The following is a 22,598-nucleotide window of genomic DNA, read 5'->3' as shown; positions in this document are numbered from 1 at the left end:
CGGAGCAGAACTGACCGGCAGACAGCGGAGTGAAGAGCAGGTCAGGCCACCTGGGTTCTATTCCCAGCCCTGGTTTGTTCTGCAACTGTGACCAGGGCTGTTTCATGGCTCCGTGCCTCAGTTTCTCCATCTGTAATAAATTCTCCCTCCCTCCCAGGGGAGGGATGAGGTTAAATTCTCAGCAGAGTGCTTTGAGATCCCCAGAGGAACAGCACTAGGGGAGGGCACAGGGGCTGTGAATGTTGCAAACGTTTTTGTTTTTGCGGGGGGGGGGGGCTGTTTTCCCCAAGAAAGATCAGGCCCCATCACCCCCACCTCAATCTGGATGAAACCCTGAACATGTTTTTTCGAGTGGCTTGCAGCGGGCCAAGCTCCCAAGTGTTCTGGGGTTCAGGGATGTCCGAGGGGTTCCCCCCTCCCTCCCCAGCTCTGGCTCAAGCCCGTTCGAAAGAGACCGAGGCGGAAATGGTCGTGTTATTCTCTCCACAGCGAAAGGGCCGATCGAGAGACCGAACCGATCGCTGATGACAAACCGCCGGGCCCCGCCCCTCCTGTTCTGTAGTGATCATGGGCTGTAGGGCTCTGCTCCATGTTTGCATGGTATGTGGCGGTCGTGCTTGCTGGCATGCGGGGGACCGGCCTGCGGCGCGATGGCGGAACCCGGACAGGTTTGGGCGGGTGGGGGAAAAGACGTTCTAGAGCCGGGAGGGCTCCGGCCCGGTGAGACCTTCTAGAACGTCGTGTCTCCAGCTCTCTTGCTCCGCCCCCAACCTCGGAGCTGTGCCGGAGCCTCTCCAAGTTCTGAAAGGCTCTAGGTGCTGGACCCCGGAGCCTGCCGGACTTCCAGGAGCTGCAGAGGATGCCGGCAGGGGCGGGGATCCGGCGGGCGCCCCCCTCAGCTTCCTTGGCCGCCGGGTGGGAGAGGGATGCAAGCTTCGGTGGAAGCTCTGCATGAGGAGTCCTCCCAACCCCACTGAGGTCCGGATGGAATTGGGATCCGGGGCCGAGGCAGATGTTCGGCACGCCGGGGAGCCGGAACATCGGGTTGCTCACCGGGAGATGGGTTTTGTTGGCACCCTCCGTGGCTGTGCCAGGCCGGCTCCCCCCAAGCGGCACATCCAAACACCTCCTCGCCCTGTTTCCAGCTGCCTGGCAGGCCTGTCCCATACCACAGCCCGTGTGGCAGCCTTCCCGTGGCTCTCAGCCTGGGCAGTAAGTCCCCGGTTGTGTCCGGGACTTGGAGGCCAGCTGGCAGGGTGGGTGAGGGGGGGAATCCCACCCTCCGAGTTCTTCCCCCTCCCCAGTGATGAGGACGGTTTTATCTTACAAGCCCACGCCGCGAGCCTTTCTGCCATTCAGCCCACGTCCCCCACGTGGGCTCCGCACTGTCGGCTGTCCTCTCGCTCAAGCCCCGGGCTCAGATTCAGCCCGTCCTTAAGTCCCTTGCTGAACGGAGGCCTGGTTGGCTTCCCCGCCCCTGCGGTCTTTACTGCCCCATTCCTGGCCTCACTGGATGCCCCTGCGGGCTGGAAACCCACCCAGACTAGTGGCCAGTCCAGACATCGTTAGGCTAACGAATCACAAAGGGAACGCGTGACGGGAGGCGGTCACAGACGACCCCTCGGGGGTGCCTCCAGGGGTGCTGACATGGCCACTACCACTCGCGCTCCCGCTCTCTGGGGCTCCTCACCGCCCGGTCCTGCTGGGTCCCCCAGCCAAGGCCCCGAGCTGAGGTCCCTGCCCCCACCGAGAAGCCCCACCCTGGATGCCCTCCCAGGTAATAATTGTTCACACTGGGTTTGATGGGAAGTAAAAATGATTTTATGAAGTGGAAGCCGTAGGATGTAAGTGGTAATCAGTGAGAACAGGCCGAGCAAAGCAGGTCACAGATCAAAAGAAACAAAAGCACTTGGCTCATTCTACACTGAAACCTCAGCACAAACTCGTCAAACTCCCCCTAAAACCTCTTTTCCAGCTGCCCCTCCAAGCCAGGGGTCTCAGACGCCTTCCTTCCGGTGCAGCCCAGCCAAAAGACCCAGCCCTCTGCTTTCTGGATCTTTTTGTTAAGGAATTGAGACCATTCCCTGCCAACCACTGCTAGGACTTAAGGACAAAAGAGTTCGAATTAGGGGTGTAATGTAGTCATATGCAGTTGCAAATGAAGCCCGGGATTTGAATTTCCCGGGCTTCATTTGCATGAAGCCGGCCGGCGCCATTTTTAAATGCCGGCTAGTTCGGACTGCGTGCCGCGCAGCTACACGCGGCACGAACTAGCTAGTTCGGATTAGGCTTCCTATCCGAACTAGCTGTACACCTCATGGAAGCCTAGTCCGAACTAGCTAGTCCGTGCCGCATGTAGCCGCGCGGCACGCAGTCCGAACTAGCCGGCATTTAAAAATGGCGCCGGCTGGCTTCATGCAAATGAAGCCCGGGAAATTCAAATCCCGGGCTTCATTTGCAACTCCGTATGACTACATTACCCCCCCTAGTTCGAACTAGGGGGGTAGTGTAGACATACCCAGATTGTTTAACAGCGGCTCATCAAGAAGTTGCGAGTAACACCCTCCATGTCTCCCATTCACACATTGGAAACTCACAAAATATTCTCCACTCCAGGGCTACGTCGATATTGGCAAGATTTTGCACAAATACTTTTAACGCAAGAGTTTTTGTGTTAAAGTATTCGCACAAGAGAGCGTCTACACTGGCATGTGCCATTGCGCAAGAGATGTACTTTTGCGCAAAAGCATCCGTGCCAGTGTAGACGCTCTCTTGCACAAGAAAGCTCTGATGGTCATTTTAGCCATCGGGCTTTCTTGCGCAAGAAGTCATGTTGCCTGTCTACACTGGCCTCTTGCACAAGAACAGTTGCACAAGAGGGCTTATTCCTGAGCGGGAGCATCGTAGTTCTTGTGCAAGAAGCCCTGATTTCACACGTCAGTGATTAGAACGTCAGTGTTCTTGCACAAGAACTCCCCGCCAGTGTAGACAGGCAGCATGGTTTTGCACAAAAGCAGCCGCTTTTGTGCAAAATCTTGCCAATGTAGACACAGCCCATGTGTCTGATTTTACACGCACATGATCCATACAACAGAGTAAGATCAACAGAACCAGCAGATCGTGACATGAAGATCAAGGGGTTCCATGAAATAATTTGCTCAAAGCACCTTTGAGTTATGTATATTCATGTCCATACGTCCATTTCGTAAAGTGTGTGTGTGTGGGGGGGGGTCTGCCACAGAACGATGCACCAACAGGCGCCTGCAGAGCCTGCCACGGGGCCCCTCAGGCTACCCCAGTGCAAACGAGGCTGAATCGTGAACCCCGAAAGAGCTGGGACGTGGTTCTCCTCTCGTGTGCGTGGGAGACGTTGGCTGACCCCAGCCGCTGATCCACCATAGCAGAGACGAGGATCAGATTCCTCGTCTTGGTCCTCCGCTGCCTGCCAACACCCTCTCTGGAATGTGTCTCCCTGTTGATTTGTGTCTCATCCCCCCCGCCCCCCCCCACACACACACTTTGGCCCTGAGTAATTTGTCCATCTCCATGGCAACAAACACAAGTGTCTTTTGTTGCATTTCCTCATTTTCCCCCAGCCATCCGGATTGTGTTGGTGAGCTAGCAGCAGCGGCTCTCCAGCTGCAAGGGGTGAGCACAGACCATTGTGTTGGTGTAGGTCCTACATAAACGAGGTTGGGTTTTAACGCACACCTGCCTCAGAGTTAAAAAAAACTACCAGCCACAGGGCTGAGAATGTGGAAGATAGTCCCAAGGGGGTGAAATTAGGGCCTGGCCTGATTAAAGGAAGACTTAGATGGTTTCTTCCCCCTTTGCAGGGTAGGCAGAGTTTCGCCATCAGCACAATGCTGGTGTGTTATCGAATCGTCTGCTGGGTGCCAGCCCCTGCCTTAGCGTCCTGGGGGAGAGGTGGGGAAGTGGAGACGAGGTTCAACAAGGACAAGTGCAGAGTCCTGCGCTGGGGGCGGAAGAATCCCAAACACTGCGACAGGCTGGGGACCGACTGGCTAAGCAGCCGTTCGGCAGAAAAGGCCTGGGGGTTACAGTGGATGAGAAGCTGGAGATGAGCCAACAGGGCGCCCTTGTAGCCAAGAAGGCGAATGGCATATTAGGGTGCCTTAGGAGGAGCATGGCCACAGGGCTAGAGAAGTGATTCTTCCCCTGTATTCGGCTCTGGTGAGGCCACATCTGGAGAATTGCATCCAGTTCTGAGGCCCCCACTACAGAAAGGATGGGGACGCATTGGAGAGGGCGACGAAAATGATGATGGGGCCGCAGCACATGGCCTACGAGAAGAGGCTGGGGGATTTGGGCTTGTTCAGCCTGCAGGAGAGAAGAGTGAGGGGGGATCTGAGAGCAGCCTTCAACTCCCTGAAGGGGGGTTCCAAGGAGGCTGGAGAGAGGCTGTTCTCAGTGGGGCAGATGCAGAACCAGGAGCAATGGGCTCAAGTTGCAGCGGGGGAGATCTAGGTTGGATATTAGGAAAAACTCTTTCCCTAGGCAGGTGGGGAAGCGCTGGGCTGGGTTCCCTAGGGAGGGGGTGGAATCTCCTGGCTTGAAGTCCTGGCTTGACCAAGCCCTGGCTGAGATGGTTTAGTTGGGACCGGCCCCGCTTTGGACAGTGGGTGGGACTCGGTGGCTTCCTGAGGTCTCCTCCTGCCCTACGATTCTATGATCAGCAGGATGCTGTAGGCAGCGAGGGCCTGGCTGAGCGAGGCTGTGGAGACAGTGACGTACCCCACTGAACACGCTGATCAGGGCGCCGGCGGGGCTGGGTCCCCGCTGACTGCTTGGGGTTAGCCCCCGCCATTGCTTCCCCAGGCTGCAGTCACTCACATGCGGCACCCCCTTGCACCCAGGACCCCCGTGTCTTCCCTGAATGGTGGGTCCGGCCCGCGGGGCTGGACGTGCTGTCTCAGCGAAGCCAGGTGCGAAAGCCCAGCCAGCAGCAGGTGCCTGTCTGTCTCCTCCCTCCCGGCTGTGTCTGCATCTCTCTTCGCCTCATCCCAGGCGGTTCCTCTCCCAGCTGCCATGGGCTCTGTCTGTGTCTCCCTCCCCCTCCCTCACTGCCACCCCGTCCCCTCCCCACTGGCTCTCTCAGCTGCCAGCCAAATGTCTAGAGGGACTTACCCACGTGCAGTGTTCCCTCTCGTTTTTTCCCATCCATGTGCGGAATAAATATGCTCCTGTGCACCAAGGTGAGTGTGGCTGTGCACCACCAGTGGAACCACAGGCTGCTGGCAGTGGGTGCGCTGCTAAGCAGCCGGGCGGCACCTGAATCAGTCCTGGTTGGCCGCCCAAGCACTCCGTTTAAGAGACCCCAGCCCAGGAGCCCTTCCCGTGCTAGATAGCCAAGGTCTGTCATTCCCTCCTGTCAGGGATATGGGCCCCTAAAATCATCGGCGTTCCCAAAGGCCCTTCAGAGCAGCACGGAAGCACGGTGCTTATCCCGCGTGAAAGCCACGCGCACAGCCATGCGGGGAGCCCCCAGGAGCTGCGCCACCTCCCGGTGCCCCAGCCGAAATGTTGATGGCTAAGTGGGGTGCTCTCTTGGGCCCCCTCCCTGTTCCTCTGGGCCCCCCTGCCCTGTACCTCCTGCCCCCTTTGCAGCTGGCCGCGTAGGCACCGGAGCTGCTAATTGATGCGGCTGGTGCAGTTGGCACCCTAGCTGCAAAGTGTGCCCCACGCAGCTGACTTCCCCCCCACGCCCGCCCAACGCCAGTCACAGAATGCGCCACGTGGCGTGGCTGCAGAGCGCCGGAGCAAGGCGCTCTGGGTCTGGTCCATCCGCCTGCCCTTCCAGGCGCCCAGCCTCCCAATGTTCCCAGCCTGATGCCTGCTGTCCTTCCTCCCTCCCTCCCCGCCCCATAGCAACAAAATGGGCATCAAGGACCGCATCCGGCTCAACAACTCGCAGAGGCCAGGCAGCCGGGGAAAGCAGCATCTGGCCCCGCCCTTGCGCCGCTCCCCCAGCACCGAGAACGTCCACGAGGCCTCCAGCCCCACCAAGGTGCAGAAGAGCTGGAGTTTCAACGACCGCACCCGGTTCCGGGCGTCGCTGCGGCTCAAGCCGCGGCCCCCAGTGGAGGGTGAGTTCCATTCCCCCCCCCCCCGGTTCCGTTCGCACCCACGTCTGTGGAATCCGAGATGCCCTGCCGAGCGGATCCCTCCTGCTCGGTGCAGGGAGAGCCCTGCGGGGTTGTGGTGAAGCTGGAGCAGAGGAGTGGGATGCCAGGAAGTTGCTGGCCCCTTTTGTGGCTTCTCAGGCACTGACCCGCTGTGCAACTTTAGGAAAGTCCCCTGCCACTCCGTGCCTCAGTTTCCCCACTTTGAGAATTGGGGATGGGCCTGCCCAAGAGGAGGGTGGGGAGCCTTGGAAGAGAGAAGCCTTTAATTACATACCACAGCACCGTGGAGAGCCCAGTGAAGGAGACCAAAAACCCAGGGAGATTTGCTCCCCATGTAACAGGCCTGGGTTGGGAGGGAAGAAGTACATTCCCAGCCCTTTATGAGACGGAGGCAGCAGGTTTAAAGCAAACCAAAGGAAGTTTTTCTTCACGCAGCGCGCAGTCAACCTGTGGAACTCCTCGCCAGAGGATGTGGTGAAGACCAGGACTTTAACAGGGTTCAAAAAAGAGCGAGATGGATTCATGGAGGTTACGTCCATCGATGGCTATTAGCCAGGATGGGCAGGGATCCCTAAACTCTGTTTGTTAGAGGCTGGGAATGGGTGACAGGAGAGGAATCACATGGACACTGGGCTAGATGGACCTTTGGTCTGACCCCGTCTGGCCACTCTTATGCTCTGTCCTCAGTTGACGGCCCGGCGGAGGAGAGCTCGGAGGACAAGGGCTACCAGTGCGACCTGACCTTCGAGGACATCATGCCAGCTGTGAAAACCCTCATTCGGGCTGTGAGGTGAGCCCAGTTAACCCACCATCCCTGCATCCACAGCCAGCCAGCCACACACCACAACCAGGTCTCCACCCATGGCAGGCAGCCGGCTGGGCAATCGGCCATGTCCATCCTGACGGAGGTTTGGGTGGGGGCCTCTCCCAAGCAGCTGCCCCGGGCAGGCTCTCAGAGGGTCTTCGTTAGGGTGCTGGCTCTGCACAGGACTCAGGCCGGCCAGCGAGCGGGGAGAGGAGGAGCAGGCTAGCTCTGTGCACAGCCTCTGAGGCCGCGCTGGGTTGGGAGGGAAGAAGCACGTTCCCAGCCCTTTCCGAGATGTAGGTGGCAGGTTTCAAACAAAGAAAAGGAAGTTTTTCTTCATGCAATGCACAGTCAACCTGTGGAACTCCTCGCCAAAGGATGTGATGAGGACCAGGACTTTTAACAGGGTTCAAACCATTTGCCCTGAAAGCCCCCCCCATGAGGGCGTGGCCCAGTCCACGATCCAGGCCCCAGCAGCATTCAGCTCTTCACACTTCAAGCTGACTGCTGAGTCTTCCGCTCCTCCGAGGCGGTTGGGACAGGGATCTAAGGGGGGGCAGAGGGTTCTTGGCCGGCAGGCTCTGCCCTCCTGGGAAATCCCCACCCCTGCACCAGAGCTGCTGCTACAGTGTCCACTGAGGGCTGGCCGGTGTCTCCCTGTTTCTGATTCACTGATTTGCCAGCCCTTTGGTGCCCTGGAAAGGCTCCCTGATGCCGCCTCTTGGCTGAGCAGGCGTGTTCTGGGGCCAGCGTAGGCGCCCGAGCCCGGAGAGCGGCACCGACCGGCACCGACCCGGAGCCGAGTGGTCAGAGGCGTGAGCTCGGTGGCAGCAGCGTCCCTGCTTGTTGTGTGTCCAAGTCAATTCTTTTCCTGGTCTGAAAACCTGCAGGCAGGCGCTGTCCTGCAGACAAAAGCCAGGCCTGCCGGCCGCTCCCCACCCATCCGGAGAGACCGCCCTGAACACATCTGTTGTTAGGAGCCATATAGAATCCGACAGCTGGAAGGGACCGCGAGGGTCCCCAAGGCCAGTCCCCGGCCCTCCCGGCAGGACCAAGCACCGTTTAGAGCATCCCTGACAGGCGTCTGTCCAACCTGCTCTGAATATCTCCAGTGATGGAGAGTCCACAACCTCCCCAGTGGCTGGAACAGGGACCTCGTCATCTCTAGCCACCTCCTCTGGCCTGGTTGTACAGGTTGGGCCTCCCTGGTCCGGCCCCCTGGGGACCTGCCCTGTCCCAGATGAGGGGTTTTGCCAGACCAGGGAAGGTCATTTCTGTCTTCCCTGCCATGGTGCCCCCAGACCTGGCCCGGCCGCTGGCCAGTGCTTGCCCCACTGCCCTGCCAGGCAGCCCGGCTCTGGCGTGTTGGCCTCCCAGCCACCAGCCCTCCACCGGGACTCTGGTCCTGGAACATGCATGGTCCTGCCACCCCACAGATGTTGGGGTCCGGTTCAGTGAGGTTCAGGACAGCGGAATGCTGAGCTAGCAACGCCTAGCCGCAGCGAGCAGGGTGGGGGGACTGGGAGAAGGGGTGGGGGAAGTGATGTTGAAATAACCCCCCCCCCCAATTTAATATGTTGGCTCTTTAACGGGGAGGTGATGTGGGGCTCTAGCGGGGTGAGGTCAGCGCTGTGAGATACGAACCCATTGTTAATGGTGGAGCAGAGGGGCTGGGAGCCAGGGACACCTGGGTTCTGTTGCCAGCTCTAGGGGGGGGGGGTCTAGGCTTAGAGTGGGAAAGCGGGATTCCTGGGTTCTGTTCCCAGGTCTGGGCGAGGAGGGGAGGTCTAGTGGTTAGAGCAGAGGCCGGTAGTCAGGATCAAACAGTCGGAGGGGCGATTCTGTCCCTGTATTTTTCCAGACCAGCTGCTGGCACCTGGCCAGCTCACGCTCTTATCTGCACTTGGCTGGTACCGACCTGGGGGGCAGCTTTGGAAAAATCCAGCCGGGACCTGTCCCCTTTTCCTAAGCCCACAGCAGGCTCCCCCCCAGGCTGTGACGCGTCCACACCAGCGCCCCTGCCCCCGGCGCCAGCCTCCAGTCCAGCAGCCGGAGCCTTTCTCACTTCGCCAGCTATTGGAGGCCACTTGACGCGAGCCGGAAGCGCACACGGCTGAGGCTCCCAAGGGCCCGGTCCTAGCGGTGCGCACAAAGCCTGTTGGCACAAAGCCGCCTCCCGCCCTGCCCCCCCTCCCTGCATCTCTGCCCCGGCGGCCTCAGCCACTTCGCTGCCAATTGTTTGCTAAGGAGCCGGTGACTGAAGGGCCCTGGGGTGGGAAGCCAGGCCGGATCTGCCCAGCCAACAGATTGGAGGGTTGGGCCACAAGAAATCTGAAGAGGTTCAACAAGGACAAGTGCAGAGTGAAGTGAGGAATCCCCGGCATTGTCACAGGCTGGGGGCCAACCGGCGAAGGAGCAGTTCTGCAGAAAAGGCCCTGGGGGTTACAGTGGCTGAGAAGCTGGATAGGAGTCACCAGGGTGCCCTGGTAGCCAAGCAGGCTGATGGCATATTAGGCTGCATTAGGAGGAGCATTGCCAGCAGATCCAGACATGTCATTATTCCCCTTTATTGGGCTCTGGTGAGGCCACATCTGGAGTATTGTGTCCAGTTCTGGGCCCCCCACTACAAAAGGATGTGGACACATTGGAGAGGGTCCAGCGGAGGGCAATGAAAATCATGAGGCACCTGGAGCACATGACCTATGAGGAGAGGCTGAGGGACTTGGGTCTGTTTCATCTGCAGAAGCGAAGAGTGAGGGGGGATTTGAGAGCAGCCTGCAACTCCCTGAAGGGAGGTTCCAAAGAGGATGGAGAGAGGTTGTTCTCAGTAGTGACAGATGGCAGAACAAGGAGCAATGGGCTCAAGTTGAGGTGGGAGAGGTCCAGGTTGGATATTAGCAAAAACTCTTTCCCTAGGAGGGTGGGGAAGCACTGGGAGGGGTTCCCTAGGGAAGTAGTGGAGTCTCCATCCCTAGAGGTGTTTAAGTCTCGGCTTGACAAAGCCCTGGCTGGGTTGATTTAGTTGGGGTTGGTCCTGCCTTGGGCAGGGGGCTGGACTCGATGCCTCCTGAGGTCTCTTCCAGTTCTATGGTTCTGGGATTCTATGATCCTATTTAAATGGCTCCTGGTCGCGGCGCTACCCTAGGAGGGGGCGGAGCCACGAGCCCTTTAAATAGCTGCCGTAACCCAAGTGGCTGCCAGGCCACCCAGCCCCGCCCCTTCCCGCAGGGAGTGGGAGGAGCAAGCCAGTCCATGGCCAGTACCAAAATTCAGTAAGTCCTGGCTTGACAGAGCCCTGGCTGGGATGGTGGAGTTGGATTGGTCCTGCCTTGGGCGGGGGGCTGGACTCGGTGACTCCTGAGGTCCCTTCCAGCCCTAGGATTCTAGGATTCTAAATGGCCCCCCTACGAAAATTACTGCCCACCCCTGCTCTACGGGGAGGTCACGCTGCCGTGGAAAACAGGCAGGTGGGTTATTTCCCGCTGCAAGAGGGAAGGGACCTGGGGTAAACGCTCTAAGCCAGAGAGATCGTCTGCCCCCCACCGACCCTCCCACCCCTGCAGCATGCCTGAGCCCAGCCCTCCGACTCCAGGGTCTGAAAGGGGTGCGGCTCGGCCAGGCACACCAGGCTGAACGGCTGGAGGCACCGCACCTCGAGGCAGAGAGTGTCCCTTGCCCCGAGGGGGGGGGGGCGAAGGAAGTGTAGCTTGCCCCCTGAGAGAGCTGGAACAGAGGACAGACCCTTCGGTAGTCAGGGTCTCCAAGGGGAAAGCCCTCGTGCCAAGAGGTTGCTCTCACCCTGAAGGTGCTAAGGCCTGGGCTCATCCAGACTCCCAGTGGCAGGGAGTTCCACAGGTGAGAGTCTGTCCCATCCCCAGAGTCCATGGCTTGAAGAGAGCCCTGGGGACTCGTGGAAGCTCAGCTGTCTCAGTGGGTCCTAGGCCAGTGTTTCCTGCAACGTGAGCACTTGGACGGCTCGTAGGAGAGGTTCCAACGCTGCCCAGCTGATTAGCAGAGCCATGTGTTTCTACCAGTGGTGCACATCCGCACAAGCCTCAGTGCATATAACAAAATGTATTCCGCACAAAGGGTGGAAACATTTAGAGGGCACATTGGTCCTAGGGCTTCTGAGAGAGCCGTGTCCAGCCTGTTGCTTAGCCCCATCCCCAGCCGCCCCCTCTCTGAGGAAATCTCGTGTCCCGGCAGGATCCTGAAGTTCCTGGTTGCGAAGAGGAAGTTCAAGGAGACCCTGCGGCCCTACGACGTCAAGGACGTCATCGAGCAGTACTCAGCCGGCCACATCGACATGCTGGGCCGCATCAAGAGCCTCCAGTCCCGGTGAGCTGCCTCCCGAACTCCTGCGGCCCGGGGCCACTGCTGGGCACAGCGACTCCCAGGGACCGCTGGTCCAGCGGGGTGGGGTGCCACGGCGTCCCCAGGGCGAGGCATGCTGGGAGAGTGACCCTTCCCCCCCCCCCCCCGCCGCCACCCCACCCAGTGCAAGGCAGGTCCAGGCCCGAGCAGCGGCTGACTCTGCCGCTGGCCTGGCTTACAGCCCTTTGAAATCAACAGGAAGGGGTCTCCTGCTGTCGGCGAGCTCTGGCTTGGACCCTTAGGCCCAGCTATCGAGGAGCGTGTGCGCTGCGGCCCTCATGCCCCCCGGAGCCAAGGTCCCATTGACAACCAATGGGATTGAGACACCTTGGTATCTCAGTCCCTTTGGGGGGGGGGGAAATGTGGCCGAGGTGCCTAAATCACTTGGGCCCTGCTGTCGTCGGGCCAGCAACAACCGTGCGGCCCGCTGAGATGAAGGAGGCCACTCATGCGGGCGACTCCCTCGCCTGGCCTGCCCCCCGCTGTATTACGGGGGCTGGCAGGCCCTAAGCCAGAGCGGTGGTGGCCCCTGGCGTGGCTTGAAACGGTTTGAAACCGCTGAAAAGGTGGGTTCTCCCCGGCCTGCCGTGACGGCAAGTAGGAGGCCACGTGTGCCAGGCCCTCCGGGGTCCAGACAGACCCAGCTCCCTGGTTTCTGGGCCCTGCTCCTCCGGGCCTCAAAGGCCCCTTCCCCTCGGATCCCGGTGGTGGAACTAAGGTGCCTGCTCCCCTCCCCCGCCCCGCAGCGTGGATCAGATCGTGGGCCGGGGAGCCCTGGCCGTGGAGAGGAAGAAAGGAGACAAACCGTCCCTGGAGGCCGACCTGGTGGACGAAGTCAGCATGATGGGCCGCGTGGTCAAAGTGGAGAAACAAGTAAGGCTGGGCCGGGGGAGGGGGCAGCGCCCAAAGACGCGGCGTGGCCCCCTCGCGTGGCGTGCGTGGATGTGAGCGTCATCAGGAGAGAAGCCAGCTGGCTGGCCGCCCCGCCGCGTCCGAGGGGGGGTAGAAGAGAGACCAGCAGTCACGTTGTTTTTCAGCAGTCTAGTGATGAGCAGGGGGAGCCAGGACTCCTGGGTTCTAGTCCCAGCTCTGGGGGGGCCTGGACTCCTGGGTTCTAGTCCCAGCTGGGGGGGGGGCAGTGGACAGAGTGGGGGGCGGAGCCTGGACTCCTGGGTTCTAGTCCCAGCTGGGGGGGGCAGTGAGAGAGTGGGGGGCGGAGCCTGGACTCCTGGGTTCTAGTCCCAGCTGGGGGGGACAGTGATAGAGTGGGGGGCGGAGCCTGGACTCCTGAGTTCTAGTTCCAGCTGGGGGGGGCAGTGATAGAGTGGGGGGCGGAGCCTGGACTCCTGAGTTCTAGTTCCAGCTGGGGGGGGCAGTGATAGAGTGGGGGGCAGAGCCTGGACTCCTGAGTTCTAGTTCAAGCTGGGGGGGGCAGTGATAGAGTGGGGGGCGGAGCCTGGACTCCTGAGTTCTAGTTCCAGCTGGGGGGGGCAGTGATAGAGTGGGGGGCAGAGCCTGGACTCCTGAGTTCTAGTTCCAGCTGGGGGGGGCAGTGATAGAGTGGGGGGCAGAGCCTGGACTCCTGAGTTCTAGTTCAAGCTGGGGGGGACAGTGATAGAGTGGGGGGCGGAGCCTGGACTCCTGAGTTCTAGTTCCAGCTGGGGGGGGCAGTGATAGAGTGGGGGGCAGAGCCTGGACTCCTGAGTTCTAGTTCAAGCTGGGGGGGGCAGTGATAGAGTGGGGGGCGGAGCCTGGACTCCTGAGTTCTAGTTCCAGCTGGGGGGGGCAGTGATAGAGTGGGGGGCAGAGCCTGGACTCCTGAGTTCTAGTTCCAGCTGGGGGGGGCAGTGATAGAGTGGGGGGCAGAGCCTGGACTCCTGAGTTCTAGTTCCAGCTGGGGGGGGCAGTGATAGAGTGGGGGGCAGAGCCTGGACTCCTGAGTTCTAGTTCAAGCTGGGGGGGACAGTGATAGAGTGGGGGGCAGAGCCTAGACTCCTGGGTTCTAGTCCCACCTCCAGGAAGGGCTGGGCGGCGTGGGGGGGGCCCAGTGGACAGAGCAGAGCCCTGGGCGTTAGGTTCCCTGGGCAGACAGGCGGCTTCTTCATGGAAGTTGCTCACATGGAGCAAAACCTGTTCTCCCCTGAATCTGGGAAGCCCCCCCACCCATTGTATCCCTATTCCAGTCGCACCAGGCGTGACTCAGTCGCCCCCCTCTTCTTCCCCACCCCCTCCAGGTGCAGTCCATAGAGCACAAGCTGGATTTGTTACTTGGCTTCTATTCCCAGTGCCTGCGGAAAGGCTCCTCGAACTCCTTCCCCCTGGCGGCCGTGCCGATCCCCGGCGTCGACCCGGACATCACCTCCGACTACCACAGCCCCGTAGAGCACGAGGACATCTCTGTGTCCGCACAGACCTTAAACATCTCCAGGTCGGCCAGCACCAACATGGACTGAGCGGGGCTCCCGGCACCGGTGGGGCCAACCCAGGGCAGAGTCGGGGGGACCGGTCGGGAGCCTGGCGGGGAACGTTCTTGCAGACCGACCCCTGGACTCATCCGGGTTCCAGGCTGGGGACCGCGCGGCCTCGTCGGACGCGTTCTGATGCACTATGAGCCTCCCCTTGTTTTTACTTGAGCAAGTCTTCCTTCTGACCGGGCACGGGCAGGAATTACGACACAGTTCGGCCCCCGGGAGCCAGCTGGCTACGCAGGGGCCCGGACCCCAGCGGGGCGGCAGAGCGGTCCTGACGGCATTAACCTACCAACCGAAGAGAGAAACGCCAGGGACTTGCTTTGGTAGCTGAGATGCTCTTTCACATACAGCATCCGCCTCTAGACTTTGTCCTTTGCGGGCGGACTTCTCTGCGGAGGGAATCCCTGCTCCCGCACATCCCTGCTTGGGGTGGTGCTTAAGGGAGGACAAGCTGGCCCGGGAGCCAACGGGCCACAGAGCCTGGCCGCTCGGTCTTTCTTCTGGTGCCTCTCCAGGAACTGACGTGGGCAGGAGCTTTGACACAGGGTATGCAATGACAGACTTCCCAAGAGCCAGGCTGGCGGTTCTACCTTCCTGTGTACTCTGCCTCCCTGCGGCTCTGAGCCCCTGCAGCCGGCGCAGGGTTTTTACTAACAGCTATGCAAGCCTAGGTCACCCTTTCCTGCCCCGTGCTAACCGAGGGGCATTGCGACTCGATTGAATGTGGTTTCTTCCCGACCCAGGCAATAGCATGGCTGGGTTCCCCACGGTTCCTGCCTCCCCCTCAGCCAGAGCGCCGCGGCCATGACGGAAACTCCGTAAGCACGGTGGCGCCTTTCCACGGCGGCGCCCTGCGGGCAGAGAGCTGCGATGACGCGGCCGCGTTTCAATAGGCAACCTTCCAGGCCGACGATAGGGGCGGTTGTGCAACCCCTCGGCATAAGCAATAGGTCTTTTCCCTACACACCTGGGCTGGATCCTGGGTTGCCCAAATCACTGAGGTTTCACATGCTGGTCCTTTGGAGCCCGGTGAACAGAATCGGAGGGGCTGGACTTGAGCGGGTGTCGCTGGCCCGTTGGACCCAACAGAGCCCTGCGGCATGAAGCCGTGGAGTTAACAGCTGGCCTGGGTCTGGTCCGCTGCACCTGGCTGTGGGGTGGGCGGGTGTGTGGGCACAGCTAGGAGGAGGGTCAGCGTAACTTAGCAGTAGCCTGTCTGCCCCCAGCATGTCTAGTCTGCCTACTTGCCTGTTGTGGCTTCCATACAGCCAGGGGCATGGACGGCAGCAGTAGCGTAGGGGACCCAATATCCCAGAGCCTGTTCCCCAACTGAATCGCTTCTCTTCCTTGCCCCCTTCTGCTGCCTCCCCCATGGTAGCTGGGCACCGGGCTTCACTCAGATACCAGCTCGTCTTTCTCAGCACTTCGGTGCCTTGGCCCTAGAGCAGGGATGGGCAAACTCAGGCCCGGGGGCTGGATCCAGCCCACCAAGCATTTCTCTCCGGCCCACCCAGCTGATTGGCAGCGCACGGAGACGTACAGTCGGCAGCGTGTGTTCAGCTGCCCCTCCCCAGCCTTGCTCCATCCTGAAGCCCAGCTGCTCCCAGGATTCTCCCACTACCTGTGCAGGGGGTGGAGGGAAGGGCTGAAGTCACAGTGTCCCCCTGCCCCAGTCCCCCATCTCTGCAGAGCAGGGGTTGTAGACACAGACACACAGTCAGCAGCATGTGACTCAGAGGAGTGCAGAACAGGGGGAGGAGAGGAGGGGAAGGGGAGACAACAGAGCAGGACAGATTTCCATTACAGAGACAGCGCGTGACTTCTCTCAGAAACTTACACACACTCTGTGTCACTGTCACACACCCCAGTGTGTGCTACACTGCCTCTGTGCCGCACCCACACAATCACTGCCACACACACTCTCCCAGTCTCTGTGCCCCACACACCCAATCTGTGCCCCAAGGTAGGGATGCAATAGTGTAGTCGGTTAACCGATGAACCGATAAGCAAAACGTACCGGTGAATGCTAGAGACGACATGCGTTTCCCCCCCCCCCCTTCCCTGCCAGTTAATTTGTTAGCAGGCTGGCCAGCGGCCGGGCTCAGGCCTGGCTTGCACTGGGTCTGGGACTTACCCCGCTGCGGCTCGGCATTTAAAGTGTATTAGGAGCCAGGTGGGCAGGCAGCCCGGCTCAGTTCTGGCTCGTGCCAGGTCCATGAGCTGAGCTCCCACCCTGGAGAGGGTCTGCTGCCACCCCGCGCTGCTGCCTCTTTATCAGAGGCAGCAGCACGGGGTGACAGGCAGCCGGTCCACGAGGGGAGCTGGTTTTTAAACTGGCTTCCCTCGTGGACCAGCTCCCGCCTGGCGCCCCGTGCTGCTCCCTCTGATACAGAGGCAGCCGTGCAAAGTGTCAGGGGGCTCCTTGGGAGTGGGGCTGGGAGCGCCCTGGCTGCCAGCCCCGCCCCCAGGGACTATAGAATAGTCGAGTAACCGATACGAATTCACGAGGTTACTCGACTAGTCAATTAACCGATATTCCTATCCCAAAGTCTCACATACACACACACTTTTTCTCTCTCGTTCTCTGTAGCCCAGCCCCACCCCTTCTGTCTGAGGCCCCGCCCCCCTCCAGTCCACAGACCATGTACCAAAATTTGTGAAGTGGCTCCCCCTGCAAAAATTATTGCCCTCCCCTGCCCTACCTCCTGCCCCTCCCCCCCCCAATTAACACATCACCGGCTCATTTCAAACCCGGGCTCCATGAGTGACTTTGCTGCCGGACGGGGGCCTTCGCCCCCACCTTGGTGCCCCGACGGCCCCCGCTCTCCCCTGCCCGCGCTCTGTGATCAGGCTTGTGCCGTATCAGCTGGAGCTGGCTGGGTCAGGCCTGGACTCAGAACCCCTCCCCAGGCCCGATTTGGTGCCACTGCAGGAACGGGCGCTGGGATAAGAGGGTGGGTTTGGCCCATGGGGATTTCAGTGTCGTCCAGTCCAGCTAGGAACAGATTTCGCTTTGCACTCAGAGCCCTGGTCCCCATGTGAACCCTCCTGTTTCCGCACATCTGCCCTTGCTGCCTGAGACGTGCGTGTGGCTGGGGGGAGGGGAGGCGGGAAGTAGATCTTACCACTAGGGATCCCTGCCTGGAAAGGGAGGTGGGATGTGTCTTTGTGCCTGCCAGTTACCTCTCCTATGCAGTTAAATGTCTTCCAGTATCTCCATACGCGCCCCAGTCTGACGCACGCCCCCCGCAGAACTGGGGCAGCTGCCCCTTCCTGGAGCTAGTTGCAAGGGGGGGGAGCCAGCTGGTGTGTGCAGGGCTCATGCATTTGTCATGGGGGATCAGATGGGATATTGCTATTTATCATCCCCCTCTGCCGAGGCAGCTGGGGCCCAGGCAGCCCCTGCCCTCCAGGAGGGAGCCGAACGCCCGTCCCAGCCTGCTCCAAACACCATCCAGCAGCAGTGGGGTGGGGGGATGGGACCAGAGGACACCTGGCCCCTGGGCCTTTTCGCACAGGCCAGCGCCCTGTGGTTCCCCCACCCGCCAAGAGGCAGCAGAAGAGGGCTGGAGCCTCCATCTGCACCCCAGACCGCAGGGCCTAAGCGGGGTCTTGCTGACCTCAGGCGCTGCTGGAGAGCGAAACGGGGAGGAGGGGCTGCCAGGGGCCAGGGGGCTAGGACCCAGCCTGGCTGTGGAACGGGGCCTCCCATGCAGGCCAGCCGCCCTGGCCTTTCCCGGCACGTTGGGGGCTGCATGCGTCAGTCCGGCCCCACCGCCGCCTCCTTCCACCACCCCGGGGGGCTCCTGGCCTTCAGAGGCCTTGTGCACCGGTGAGGGTCCAGGTCAAAAGGACCTGCCTCCGGCGAGGCTAGAGTGTAAGGAGTCCGCCCCACCCGCCCTGCTCTGCCGCCGGCGGGGTGGGACAGGCTGCCCCTGCGCCGGAGCTAGGCCATGGGGGTCCCGCTTGCATTCCATGCCGGGTCGTGCATGCCGCCCGCTCGCCCTGAGAGCCTCGCCTGGAGCCGGTCTCTCCCCAACCTGCTGCATGCTCATGCATGTGTCTTGTGCACCGAGCCCCTCGGCCCCCCCGGCCCTGCCCCGATCGTGGTGCCCATCGCCCTGCAACGTGGGAGGGCACGCGCCAGTCCCTGCTCCCAGGCAGACGTGTCTCGTGTCTGGGGGACGTGGATGCGGTTGGGGGCAGGACGGTGGGGGTGGGGCGTGGAGGAGGAGAAGTAGGAAACCCCTCCAGTGAATTCCCAGCGACCCCTTGTTTCCCAGACGAAGATAGTTACCTCACTTGACTAAGTTATTAACTTATTTGTTTCATTAAAGTTTTACGTAGATGGCTGCCTGTCTGCCTCCTTCCTCCTCTTCCACCCCCCGCCTCCAGCACCCCTCCGGAGGGGCTCTCCTTGGCAAGGGGCCCCGGCCGGCTCCCCTGGGTCGCTTCTTCATTGCCCCCAGTAGGTGGCGCCCCAGCCCCGTGCCAGCCTCACTGGGGCTCTGCCGGGGCTTTTGGGCCGAGCCATGCTAAGGAACCCACCCCGGGGGGCAACATGTCAGGGTCCCAGCTCCACACCCCCGCCCTTTGCCCCCTCAGCGTATGGCCGGTCACTCCACTCCAGGGATGTTACCGGCATGCGGGGCCAGGGGAGAAAGAGGCCCCAGGATCGGAGCTCCTCCCAGCCCCCACTGTGGAGTTGATTCGATAATTGCCCCTTTTGCCTGGGGGAGGTGAAAGCCCTTTGCCGAGGCTGACTTAGCCGCCTAAGCCCCACCCCTCGGGACATCCGTGCTCCTGAGCTGCAAATGGGGAAACTGAGGCACAGGGCGTGACTTGCCCGCACAAGGAGGTGATAGACTAGAGGCCAGGAGCCCTGACGTCTCGGCCCCTGCTCTGGCCCCCAAACGAGGAGCCTCCTCGGCCCTAGGGCTGGGGGTGGGAGGCAGGAGTCCTTTGGGAGGCCGCGCGTTCCGTGGGGGGATTTCTAGCCCCGGGGAGGGGGGGGAGCGGCACCCGCAGCGGGGACGTTTCACCATTGCTGGGGCTGGGCCATTGGCCCGTTGGCTCTGTGGTGGGGGCAGCGCCAGGCTGAGGAGCTGGGGGCGTCACTCAAGGTGCTCGGCCTTGCTGACCAAGCCCCTGCCCTGCAGTCGCACGGAGGAGCGTGTCACGGGGAGCCTTGTGCAACGCACGGAGGAGCGTGTCACGGGGAGCCTTGTGCAGCGCACGGAGGAGCGTGTCACGGGGAGCCTTGTGCAACGCACGGAGGAGCGTGTCACGGGGAGCCTTGTGCAGCGCACGGAGGAGCGTGTCACCGGGAGCCTTGTGCAGCGCACGGAGGAGCGTGTCACGGGGAGCCTTGTGCAACGCATGGAGGAGCGTGTCACGGGGAGCCTTGTGCAGCGCACGGAGGAGCGTGTCACGGGGAGCCTTGTGCAGCGCACGGAGGAGCGTGTCACGGGGAGCCTTGTGCAGCGCACGGAAGAGCGTGTCACGGGGAGCCTTGTGCAGCGCACGGAGGAGCGTGTCACCGGGAGCCTTGTGCAGCGCACGGAGGAGCGTGTCACGGGGAGCCTTGTGCAGCGCACGGAAGAGCGTGTCACGGGGAGCCTTGTGCAGCGCACGGAGGAGCGTGTCACGGGGAGCCTTGTGCAGCGCACGGAGGGCTCCTATCACCCGGGGCTCGCAGGCGGCTGGCCACCAGGGTGTTGTCGTGCAGGGCGGAGGAATCTCAACAATGTCACACACACACACACACACACACACACACACACACACACACACACACACACACACAGCATTCCCACTGCCTGGGGCGCCGTCTGGTCTCAACAGGAGGGCACTGCTACTCAGGTATGCCACTGGCCGCCCTGGCACGCTCAGGCAGGGTGCGGCGGCCGCTTGGCAGCTGGAGAATGCACAACCTGCCACCCCCAAAGCCCAACCCAGCCCTATGTCCCCAGCCCCACGGCCCTGCACCACGCTGTCTGCGACAGCAAGGTGGAATGCAAGTCCCTGCAGCTCCCTGTGTGGCAACACAACCCTCAATTCCGCATCGAGCCACATAACGGTACATAAACTAATCCCCTGCAATCCCGCCCTGCACGACAGCATTCAATGCAACACCCAGCAACACCGCGCCGAGTGACACAACAGTACACAATGCAACACTGAGCAATGCCAACCTGAGCAACAACACGCAATGCAATACCCTGCAAACCCCACCCTGAGCGACACCACACAATGCAACACCCAGCAGTGCCACACCAAGCGACAACAGTGCGCAATGCAACAGCCTGCAACCTCGCCCTGAGGGACACCATGCAATGCAACACCCTGCAACGCCGTACCGAGCGACACAACAGTACACAATGCAACACTGAGCAATGCCAACGTGAGCAACAACACGCAATGCAATACCCTGCAACGCCGTACCGAGCGACACAACATTACACAATGCAACACCCAGCAATGCCAACCTGAGCAACAATCTGCAAGTGTGCCCTGAGCAACAACATGCAGTGCGATACCCAGGAACGCCGCACAAAGTGATGCGATGGTACACAATGCAACACCCAGCAACGCCACACCAAGTGATGCGATGGTACACAATGCAACACCCAGCAACGCCACACCAAGTGATGCGATGGTACACAATGCAACACCCAGCAACGCCGCACAAAGTGATGCGATGGTACACAATGCAACACCCAGCAACGCTGCACAAAGTGATGCGATGGTACACAATGCAACACCCAGCAACGCCACACCAAGTGACACAATGGTACACAATGCAACACCCAGCAATGCCACACCAAGTGACGCAATGGTACACAATGCAACACCCGGCAATGCCACACCAAGTGACGCAATGGTACACAATGCAACACCCAGCAATGCCACACCGAGTGACGCAATGGTACACAATGCAACACCCGGCAATGCCACACTAAGTGACGCAATGGTACACAATGCAACACCTGGCAATGCCACATTGAGCAACAGAATGGTATGCACCATCCAGCAAAGCAATCCTCCCCAGTGTGACTGTGTGTGCCACACACTGTGCCCTGGGCAATGCACAGCCCTTGGCCCCATGCAGCACCCTGCTGTGAGCCTGGCGCTGCTTTGCAAACACTCTCTCCTGCCCCCCATGCCGCCACAGCGCTGGAGTGAGCCCATCCCACGAGGGCGCAAAGGCCGGGCGGTGTCCCAGGCGCTCACACTGCACCACTCTCAGGCCAGACGCTGGCGCGGGGAGAGCGCCCGGGCAACGGGCTTGGCAGCCCGGCTGTGTGTCCGGCCTGGCGCCCGCATGCAGATACAGTCAGCCGGGGGCGGGGGCCTGTTCTTGGCATGGAGGCTTGGAAGCTCTGTCCAGGGGACCCTTGGGTCCTCTCCACCCTCCTGGGGGGGGGTGCAGGGCGGGCCGACGGGTTCTGGGGGGGGTGCAGGGCAGGCCGACGGGTTCCTGGTGGGGGGGCGCAGGGCGGGCCGACGGGTTCCTGGGGTGGGGTGCAGGGCGGGCCGAGGGGTTCCTGGGGGGGGTGCAGGGCAGGCCGACGGGTTCCTGGGAGGGGGGCGCAGGGCGGGCCGAGAGGTTCCTGGGGTGGGGTGCAGGGCGGGCCGAGGGGTTCCTGGGGGGGGTGCAGGGCGGGCCGACGGGTTCCTGGGGTGGGGTGCAGGGCGGGCCGAGGGGTTCCTGGGGGGGGTGCAGGGCAGGCCGAGGGGTTCCTGGGGGGGGGCGCAGGGCGGGCCGACGGGTTCCTGGGGGGGGCGCAGGGCGGGCCGAGGGGTTCCTGGGGGGGGTGCAGGGCGGGCCACCCAGAGGAACAGGGAGAGAAGGGAGAACCCAGTTAGCCAACAGCGTTTTGGCAGGGGTGCGGGGGCAGTGCACCCCTAGGCCTGAGCCCCCCGCCCCATAGGTCTGGCAAAGCTGCCCGGAGCAGAAGGCTCCGAACCTCTGACGAGCTCCTGCCCAAACTGTGTGGCCCATCGACTGCGCGCTTTTGGGGGGAGGCCCCTGCCTCTCCCAGGGTGCAGCCCCCGCCACATGGGCACCCCCCTCAGGGCCAACCCCGCAGGGGCCCCAGCGCCAACCCCCCACCATGGGAGTCAGGCAGCGAAATTCCTTGGAGGGCCGGGGGCTGGGCTGTGGCAAGTTCCTCCCCCTGCCCCCTCTCACCTGGCCCTGGCCGGCAGCAGGATGCCGGGCTAGGACAGGAGAGATCCTGTCCCTGGGCTGGTCCGACGCCCCGGCTCGGCTCGCGAACAGGCCCTACTCCAGGTCCTCGCCCCCCTGCCCCGTCCTTGGCCGCGCGTCTCGCCAGCTCCCCTGGGCCCCGCTTGGCCAGCCACGTGCCAAGTCCTGCTCGTCCCAACCGTGTCTTTCCTGCCCTGGCCACGCAATCCAGCCCCCTCCTCTCCCAGCCCACGGCGCTGCCCGGCCAGGACATCGTCCCGGGGGAGCCCGCTGGGGCCGGGAACGTCTGCCGGGGCTCCGGAAAAAGGCCGGGTCGGCTTCCAGCAGGGCTCAGCACAGCGAGGCCTCCGGTGCTGCTGGGCCTGCTGGGCACAAGCCCCCGGGGCCTACGCCTTTGGGGAAGCCCCCTCTGCTGCACCCCAGAGCCAGATGCACCTTGATGGCAGATTGGTCTCCTGCTCATCAGAAGCGGTCCAGCATGTCACTGGACTCAGCTAGGGGAGCAGGGCAGGATGGCGCCCCCCAGAGGACACAGCGGGGTACGACGCCTCACCTGCATGGGGCGTGACTCGGCCTGGGCCAGGGAGCTG

At 61.7% G+C, this 22,598-nt stretch overlaps 1 protein-coding gene across 6 annotated transcripts in view; it reads left to right on the top strand.

The window, feature by feature from the left end:
• Positions 1-18,144, top strand: part of KCNQ4 (potassium voltage-gated channel subfamily Q member 4) — an 86,678-nt gene extending 68,534 nt beyond the window's left edge. For all 6 annotated transcript variants that reach the window (XM_075909071.1, XM_075909066.1, XM_075909069.1 and 3 more), the window contains 5 exons: positions 5,890-6,107; positions 6,834-6,936; positions 11,158-11,289; positions 12,072-12,198; positions 13,560-18,144. In XM_075909071.1, coding sequence (XP_075765186.1) covers positions 5,890-6,107; positions 6,834-6,936; positions 11,158-11,289; positions 12,072-12,198; positions 13,560-13,778 — 799 coding nt within the window. In that variant the 3' untranslated portion in view covers positions 13,779-18,144. The remainder of the gene's footprint in view (positions 1-5,889; positions 6,108-6,833; positions 6,937-11,157; positions 11,290-12,071; positions 12,199-13,559) is intronic.
• Positions 18,145-22,598: the final 4,454 nt, after the last annotated feature.

Source organism: Pelodiscus sinensis, chromosome 25 (genome assembly GCF_049634645.1).
Source record: "Pelodiscus sinensis isolate JC-2024 chromosome 25, ASM4963464v1, whole genome shotgun sequence".
NCBI classification, from domain to species: Eukaryota; Metazoa; Chordata; order Testudines; family Trionychidae; genus Pelodiscus; species Pelodiscus sinensis.
Note: the sequence above shows the minus strand (reverse complement) of the source record. Positions and strands in the feature narration are given on the sequence as shown.